At 36.1% G+C, this 9,401-nt stretch overlaps 1 protein-coding gene across 1 annotated transcript; it reads left to right on the top strand.

The window, feature by feature from the left end:
- Positions 1 to 3,764: 3,764 nt before the first annotated feature.
- nopchap1 (NOP protein chaperone 1) lies at positions 3,765 to 7,519 on the top strand. Its single transcript, XM_041255179.1, has 4 exons — positions 3,765 to 3,903; positions 4,197 to 4,283; positions 4,849 to 4,985; positions 6,235 to 7,519. The coding sequence occupies exons 1-4, from the start codon at positions 3,807 to 3,809 to the stop codon at positions 6,427 to 6,429; spliced, it is 516 nt and encodes a 171-aa protein (XP_041111113.1). The 5' UTR covers positions 3,765 to 3,806; the 3' UTR covers positions 6,430 to 7,519.
- Positions 7,520 to 9,401: the final 1,882 nt, after the last annotated feature.

Below are 9,401 nucleotides of genomic sequence, written 5' to 3'. Positions count from 1 at the left end.
GGAGGTACAGTAGCTCAGTTGTTGGAGAGCAGGAATATATTGCACAAGGTATAGCGGTTCAATGAGGCTGAGATTAAATTGCAATTATAATGCGTCTGTCACACTGTGATAAAGGTCATGTCAAATGATGTAACGTATAAAGATACTGATACCTTTATTAAATTGTGATAAGTGATAAATACTGGGAGTCTGGGTGAAAGAATTCAGAAGTTGCAGGCTGTACTACTTAGTATTAGAGAATTAGACCAGTGCAGAAAGCGACAGGTTGCAGGACAAAATAATGGGGTCTAAGGAACATGATCGAAGGAACAGCAAATCTAAATACAGCTGGGGCTTTGCCAGGAGTGATTCAGTGACCTAGTATTAATATTATGAAATAGTTTTTTTTTTTTTTTTTTTAACAGTGAAATGAAATCTGTCTTATTTGTGAACCAATATTTTAAAAAATTTATAAATATATATATATATATATATATAATATATATATATATATATATATATATATTATATATATATATATATAGAATGATCCACAATGGTGCCCAGTGAAAAAAACTTAGAAGGGAGTGTCCTAACCTTCATCAGTCTTGGATACAGGTACTCAGTTATACTGACGTACCACTGGTATAGGTGCCATTAAAATCGTCAAAGGGATATCAAAAACCTAGCTGTACACTCCAGTATATGAATTCTTTGCTTCGTGCTCTGTATGTGTTTTGCTATGTCCAGTATTTTCATGAAATGACAGTAGGTGGAATCGAAGGTCTGTGTCTGCTGACATCTTGCATAATGCAAATATTATAACCTGCTAGGAAGAATACATTAATCTTTTAAAAGCTTTAACAGAAAGAAGCTTTGAACACAAGCTCGGCATCTATCTCTGTTTGTAAATAATTTGTTGGATTAGCTAGAAAAATCCAAAACTGGACGGCAAAGAATGCATTCAGCTATAATGAGAAGTGCCCCTTGCATCAGAATTTGATGAGTAAGTATTCACTAATGAAGGGTGTTTGACAGCTTGAAGACACAAACATTTGTCCATGTCCACAAAGTTTTTAAATATGAGAAACATTTCTTAATGGCACAAACAGTTCCTCTAATATATATATATATTAGTAAGAGGTGCATTCTCGGTTGGGGGTGTCAAGTTCATATTTGCTACCTTGCTGTCTTGCAACAGAACAACTCGTTCAGGAATATAGTGTGACCTGGCAGCCTCTGTATAAGGTTACCATGACCACAGCCACACAGCTCCCTTCCAAGTTACACTCTTCTTGTTTGCAGATAAGTAGTTCTATGATAACAGTTGGATGGGTTACTATGCTTGTTTTGTAAAATAAAAGAGACACTGATTAAAATAACATTAAATAGTTTTTTTTTTTTTTTTTAAAAGAATTACTACAGTACCAAAGCTTTTGTAAATTTTATTGATTACCGTGGGTAAAGGCAAGATTCATTGTCAAATAAATATTTGGTCATTATTTGGAAACAGTTCCCCATTTTGGAAAAGTTTTCACAAGAAGATCATTGAGAGAGTATTTCATTTGCATACCCAGACATCTTTACAGGTAAATGCCAAGACACAAAGATATATTAAACGTACAAAAAGAGGAACTCCTTGGGTAGACACGAGTGCATTGTGCTTGTGTATTGTGCTATACAAGAACAGCTAATTAAGTGAAGCCATCACGGTGAATTTCTACAAAGAGAAGGCTGTGATGTATGGCAACTGTCTGAAACACATTTAAAACATTATGTGCTGTATCATCTTAAGGAATACATCCTGCATTGTAAACTGAGTGTACATAAATAAATCTCATTATTTTGTGTTGTATAGTTTAACAGACAAAACCTACAGGCCTGGTTGATCTTTCCAGCCCAAGTTCAACAAGCACCAGCTTTCTGTAAAAGTTACTCTTCCAAGCTTATGTGAGTCTTGACCTTTAACCCTTTAAGGTACAAGAGACATATGTGTCCCACAAATAAAATAATGCTAACTTTCTTATTTTTGCAATGAGGTGCACAAAACAGTGTTAAAAATGTACTGACAGGTTGGAGCTGATCATTCAAATTGTCCTTGTGCTACTTGAGTCACTCTCCAATGTATATTAAGAAGAAACCATTTGAACAACTGCTCAGTACCTTTTGTACCTTAAGGGCATGGCAGTAACTAGCTATGAGGACACCAAGGTTGTGTTCTTGGTTGTTTTTTTTGCATCATAAATGCTGATGCTCATCTAAAAATTCTGGTAAAGTACAAACGACTCCTTAATTTTCTCTGTTGTTTTGCTATTTAACATAGATTTGGAGATTGAATAGTAAATACCAAGCAGTCATATAAATATTGCCAACTATAGCTTGAAATCTAAGTTTGACCTCAGTAGAATGTCAGTTCTGGATATTACCCTGTTTAATACTTTGGTACTTTGGACAGAAGAAATGCTTCTCAGTCGCTGACTGTCCTGCCTATGAAATCTTTAGCATCTCTGTAATTTATATGTTAGTCTGCTGACCAATTCAGAAAGTTGTAGGTCTACGAAAAATAGTTCTCAAAATGTATTTAATCTTGTAAGCACAATTGACCCATGAAGACCACACTGTTGTAATGTATCACTGTTGTAGATGGCTGTGAATTACTGTAAGTGTCTCACAAGAACACTGCGATGTTTCAGGTGGCCTGAAACAGATAATGATGTTGCATTCCCTTTTCTTGTGTTGCAAGGTTCCAGCTCTTTCTTCACCATGATGATCTAGTGAAATATGGTACCTGTGATTACTGAAATTCAAAATACAGAAATACACAGCATTTAATGTTAGCTCGGTGGCCATTTTTAAAGTCCTATCTTTGTGCTACATAGTACAGACAGGTCATAACTAAAAACAGGAACTTAATTGGGTTAGGGAGAAAAAATGTTAAGTGTTTATTTAAATAACATGATGATGGCGGTGGTTTCAGTTAAAATGAAAAATCCAAAACTTTAACCCATGTCATTTCCTGTAGATATAGTAACTTATTGTAAGATCTGTTTTTTATATATTTTTCAGCACTATAAAGGGGTTCTTGTAGTGAATGTAATGTGTTATGCTTTCTGTTTATTTTTGCAGCCTTTCTCAGTAACTTCCCTACACAACTCAGCGATGGTTGGCATTTTTTTAAAATCTGAATTGTTAAGAAAATTAATTCATTCTGTAGACTTTACATGTAATGATTTATATTAGGTTTGATTTTTCTACACACTCTTCTGTGTTTTAAAGTAATATTATATCCTTGATTTGTACGTGTTTTATATATAGTGTAAAAAACAAAATGTGTTACTTTAGGACTTTTCTATTGAACTCCTAAAGGGTCACTATGTGAATTAAAAAAGGGTTAGTATCTCCTGTGCACAACATAATTATCTCGTGAGATAATAAGTCGTGCTTGCGAGGTACTTTATGAATGTGACATTATGGCGAAATCGCAAGTGGTGCTCATGGAATTACTATGTCATGTTCAGAGACAAATCTTCTTTTTTAATTGGCAAGGTGTCCTTTTACGGATTGCGTAGTTTTCTTTAGCGTTTGGGTAACATTAAGATGGCGTTTGGTCGCATTTCAACAAATTAATGACACCGGCATTTCTTTTAAGTCATTATATATTTTTGTTGTAATTTATCCCGCCTCCCAGTAGTGGGCATTGCGCGTTGTCTTACTCGCATTAAACTACGTCGCTAAGGCTTTCCTTTGTATTTGAACTTTCCGATGTAGCCTGACACACCGACCCGGATGTTGTTAGTCTGTTTGTGGGGGAACTCGTGTACGAAAGCATGGAAGGCTGCAGGGTTGTGAAAGGTGGCGAAGTGAATGGACAAAAACAGCAGAAAACTATTTCTAAGGAATTACTGTCTGTTGGAAATGGAGGAGGTATGTGACATTTTATCAAATCCACCAGGTCAAAGTTATTTTCTCGATTGTTTCTGGTGTTTCATAATGGTTTTGTGTAATAGCAAATACACCGCAACCTGTCATATTGAACCGATAAATTCTTATGTAGGTAACAGACATTACTTATGTAATGTTTCAAGCCAGTTTGAAGAGCCAAGTCAGTGTGTGATGTTTTCGTTTCATAGAATTAATGTTGACTTTTTCTAGGGTGCGTATCTCCTTGCGCCTAAATGGTCCATGTTTCAGTTTTTTTTTCTCTATTCCCCTCACAGGCATTCACGACAGACTGCTCCTAAACTCGACGCGCTCCAGTAAAAACGGGGCTTCGCCGCAGACTGTGAAGGTCCCAAGGAGCAGTGGTGAGTTTAGAAATATCTACCATCTATTACCATATCGTCCCAAAGGCTGCACGTTTTTAGTCTGTTGGGGTGTTTGTCTGTAATGTGGGAGGTGGAGGGTTTCAGTGGCTGTCCATATTGGTTAATCACTAGGCTTATGTATTCTTACTCTTTTTTTTGTTTGTTTTTCCTTGAATGGGACATTTTCTAAATTAATTCAAAATGGCGTGTGTCATTTTTAATTGCCATGACTATAAGATTGTTTGCAATCAAAGTTGCTCTGGTCGGTTGCTACAATATCAAGGTATAATTTTTTTTCTAAATCTTCCTTTGGCTTGTAGCTTGTGTTGTGCAGGTTAGCAGAGGTAAAAGGTCAGTCATAGTCATATGATTTGAATGGAATGATGAAGGCTGTTCTTTTCAGGCATTTGGGATCCACAGCCAAGGTAAATGCAAGCTCCAAGCCAAGTTGAGCCAGTTACTGTTGTATTTCCGCTTCTGTGCACGCTCACACTTTGCACCTGACAGAAGTGTTTTCAATTTCTGTATGCATGTCTTTTTAAGGGAACCAATTTCTGTGTTCCAGTATTAGACAGACTGCAGAGTTTTCTACCACAGATGGCCCAGGCCAATGAGAAACTGAAACTACAGATGGAGGAATCTCCAGCTGGCCAGTTCGACATTGAGAACATCGAAGGCAATTCTGAGAAAATCATTGAGATGGTAAAGCGTGATTACATTATTAGCCACTATATACATAAAACATAACACTTTAAGTAGGGTGTATGGGCAGCGAGAACCACACTGACTTGACAGAATCCAAATCATCTCTTGATCCATGATTTTTATTATTTGGCTAAATAATACTAAATTTATTTAGCTAAATTTATACTACTTGGCTTGGACAGTAGAATGGTGACAGCACATTTGAATTGTGCGTGATAATGGTGTAAGACCCATCTTTTAGTTTCTTTTTGACTTTGCTGATAATTGACTGGAAATTGTATAAGCCTGTGTTGGTTTATAAGACAAATTTCCTGACACAGTAGCTGATTTGAGACTCTACTGTGGTTGTACTATACACAGAGATGAAAGTGAGGACAAGTAAAAAAAAAAAAAAAAAAAAAAAAAGAAAAAGAAAAAAATGGCAGGAATCTGGGATCCACTGCCGTGTTGGGTTTTTTTTGCTCAGGATCCTAAATTGAATGAAGTTAAGATTCTTATTACACCAGGGTGCTTGTTTAAACATGTGGTATATTTTATGATTCGCTGGATCACCACGCTTGTCTCCGTCAACATCAGGTCACAAAGAAAAAGCTGTAGTTACTGTGACTGCGATAAGTATTATGTCTACATGTTTTCTGCAGAGAATCTGGCTTTCCAACGCCTTGTATCCTCTTTCATAATCAGGGATTCACATAACTGGTACACATGCAGACCGATAAAACAAATGCACACTGTTTGAAGGTGAGCTATACATCCCTAATGTATGGATTATTCCAGGAGAGTGGGGGTTTACAGGCTGTCAACAATATCCGTGATCAACCCCGTCTACCCCGCTCGCTCCATTCACAAGTGAAAAAGAAATATATATATATATATATATATGTGTATGTATCTTTAATCTTTATTTTTCACCTTCCTTTCCATTATTTTGCCATTTTCTGCAATGTGAACTGTAGAACTGCACCATACCTGTTTAATTCACTGCACTTGTTTGTGGACCAATGAGATAGCAACTTGAGGGTATGTAATGTAAAAACATCAGTTTTCTTTTTTGTTGTTACTTTGCTGAGATAGATTTATATAATAGTTTAGCGGTGGTACACTGCAAAAACACTTTGCACCAACTGTCGTAAACCTGTAAGTAGTTTAAAATGCAGATCTCCCCCCCCCCCCCGGGAGACGTAGCGAGTGATCAGTAGATCACATCCTGAGACCTCTGCTGACTAAGTTTCTGTTTCCTCCCCAGGATGTGGCGTTAGTGGAACTAGATGATTCTGACGATAGTGAAATAGAAGAATCTGAATCGGAGGGCGAAAGCTCTCAGTCTGAGGAAGACGAGGAGTATGGGGGCAGTGATATGAGGAAAGACCAGCTCAAACTACCTGGGAGTCGGGTTAAGAGGACAGGAAAGATTGAAGTGCTGGAGAGCATGAATGGTTAGCCCATGTGGAAAAACAGGTATTTGTTGAACCTCATTTGTGAAAGACTTGAAAGGGACCCAGGATCACAAAGTCAACCTGCAGGGTTGCTGTTACGTAACATTTTTTTTTTTTTTTTTTTTTAATTTACCCAAGAAAAACTAAAATACTTTAGGTCTGACTTAAAATAGTCAGTTAGTTCCAAGGACTGGTCAGAATATGTTTTTTGCCAGGTGTGTCCATGGGCCTTCATAAAGCTGTAATTTGTTGTATTTTGTTGGATATTTGCACAACTTGACAAATTCAAAATCTGTAAAAGTAGGCCAGGTAGTGATAATTTTTTACCCAAGCCAGCTATGAGGACTGATGGCCTCCTCTCATTCATAATTCTTTTAAGGGTGGACCTCTCTGCTGGTATCCCTAAAGCGGTTCTAGGTCTTAATTAAAAGTCAAGTGACTGGTTAGTTGGGATAGATCTGGGATATTTATCGCATGTGGGCAGTGTTTAATAAACAGCTGGAGATTTAAAGCCCCAGTTTCCCAAGCAGAGGCTATACCAAGCATCTCCACATGTGGCTCAGTTTTTGGATTTCCCTAGTGCATTTTCAGTCCATGGCATCTTTGTGTGCCTGTTGGCAATGTGCTTTGTGGGGCCAGTTGTAATATTGATTTTGTGATGTGAAAGGGTCTGGGAAACAGTGATTTTACCTTTTGATCAATGCAAACTTGAGTTTATATCTGTATCCCATAGCATTAGCTACCCATTTATTTAGTTAGCCTACCTTGACTGAAACAAAAAGGTTTTATAAAGATCATGATGTAGATGGATATCTGTTTTATATACTGTATATACTATTTTGAGATTGATACAATAATGCATCTATTAAAAGTTAAAATGTATGTCAATTCTGATTTTGCGTTTCTAAAAGTAAGAGGAAGGTATTGATTTTATACGTTGTGTTTCAGCTGGCTACAATGTCCAAACATTATAATAACACTTTTCTAATACCGTTTGTTTTTCCTATTTACACCAACACCAATACAAAATGTAAGAAGCAGTGTTGAGATTTGTTTTTGTGAACAGTATTATTAAAACATTTGCCAAGTTCCAAAGAGTCGTACATAGTCATTTTTTAATTTGTTTTTATTTACTTGAAATATTTATGTAGGGTAGCCCTTTGTACAGGCAAGAAGGGAATAGCCCTGTTTAGAATGAGATTCATATAGGTTTTAAAATGCAATAAGACAAGCTCACCTGGATTTAATCCAAGCATCTCAAGTTTCCTGGAGTCTCATGCTTAAAAAGCTGGTCTGTTTTAGTTCAAAATTAAATGTAGTGTAGATGAAATCTTTGATGTAACATCTTTCCATTCCAAGTTTATATTTCTCCACATTTGAATTAACACTTCATCTAAAAGCAGCTAAACCATTTTCGGTACCCAGTCAACATATGGCTTATTAAACCTAAACAAGCAAGCAAGATGTTTTTCACCACACACAGCAAGTTTCGGTTACAACTTTTAGCATGATTGCTAGACACTGGTCATTTAAATTCAAGGGACATGGTTAAATGGATGGCAGTTCTAAAAGTATAATGTATTTATTTTACTTTTGACGTAGTCCAGGTATACTAGAACTATTGAGCTAAACGATCAATGTATCCATTACAGGTTTACCCCCTCCACAGGGTTTTTAATAGGTATGAGAAGAAACTAGGTTTAATTCATGGAAAGAAAGAATTTAAAGGTTCTGAGGTTTCATGGGAACGTACTGTATGCCTTGTTTCCATCTGCAACGGGGACTCAGCAGCCTGTTATCATTGCAAGCTGTCAGAAATTGGTCTGCTGGCTTAAGTTATGTAATGAGCACCACATTAGAGGCGGGTGTTAAACCTGCACTATAGAACAGAGGGCTCTCAGTTAGTTATGCTGTTACAGATAGATGGAGAAGTTTATAATATGAAGTATACAAAAATTATATATAATTTTGTGTAATGTTTGGTTACATGTTGGATTACAGACTGCAGCAGCCTTATTTTTGCATTAGAACAATGAGAGTGGATAAAAGATCTAGGACAAAAGTGGTCTAAATATACCATAAAACAAATAATTGCCGGGTCTCAAATAATCACCTGTCTCCAATGTGTGCCGGGTCTGCTAACAAGTATTGTAAATAAACATTGGGTCTCTGTCATTGTCATTGAAGCTGAGGAACATGAGGAGGAGCTTGAGCGAAATGAACTGTTAATGAGTGACAGTGAAAGTGAATCTCAGGATTAATAAATAATAATAACATAACATGTAATTTAAAGTAGGCCTATATGTAATGCATACTTGTTTTTTTCAAACATTTTTGAAGTTTGTATTATTATTATGCTGTAAGCACAGCCTATACACCTGTGTTCTGATATCTACAGGGCTGTCTTAGTGGATTTAATTATTATTATTATTATTATTATTATTAATATTACAATAGTAGATCTAATTCCATTTTTAAATGCAAATTCATACTTCTGCTTGTTCATTTTCAAACATTTTGTATACTGTATCTTTGTTGACCAGTGCATATAAAAAGACTAGTAATACTTCTGCTTTATACTTGAGGGTGTACAATACAATGTAATTTTGTTATAAAACAAAACTGTTACTTAGTTCCCACTGACACACAACCTTTTAACAAAGTTGCTGGAATGTTTAAATTGAGTTCCGAAGTTGCTACAAGGTTGTGTGTTAATGGCTTCTCAATGACCACATGAAGCATATCAAGCTAGTGATCTAATATAAATGCCAGTCTCAAATAATCACCCAGGTCTGCTGGCATATATTGTAAATGCTGGAGGCGTTTAATTGAAGTTTTACGGTATACACTCTCAGTGAGTTACAGAAACAGTCTAAAAGTTTTGGTTGATCTAAAATGCAAAATAAAATGCAATGAAATAAATGATCTTGTATTACATTAATACTCGAAGCATTTTTATAAATATAAAATATGTGCT

This window comes from Polyodon spathula, chromosome 7 (genome assembly GCF_017654505.1).
Source record: "Polyodon spathula isolate WHYD16114869_AA chromosome 7, ASM1765450v1, whole genome shotgun sequence".
Lineage (NCBI taxonomy): Eukaryota > Metazoa > Chordata > Actinopteri > Acipenseriformes > Polyodontidae > Polyodon > Polyodon spathula.
The sequence above is the reverse complement of the archived record's forward strand: the minus strand, read 5'-3'. Positions and strand labels throughout refer to the sequence as shown.

What these genes read in the sequence shown, in the direction of transcription:
- nopchap1 (XM_041255179.1), top strand. Translation starts at nt 3,807, where the DNA reads ATGGAAGGCTGCAGGGTTGTGAAAGGTGGCGAAGTGAATGGACAAAAA. An exon ending in GTCTGTTGGAAATGGAGGAG is followed by an intron (nt 3,904 to 4,196) that starts GTATGTGACATT and finishes TTCCCCTCACAG; the next exon opens with GCATTCACGACAGACTGCTC. An exon ending in CTGAGAAAATCATTGAGATG is followed by an intron (nt 4,986 to 6,234) that starts GTAAAGCGTGAT and finishes TTTCCTCCCCAG; the next exon opens with GATGTGGCGTTAGTGGAACT.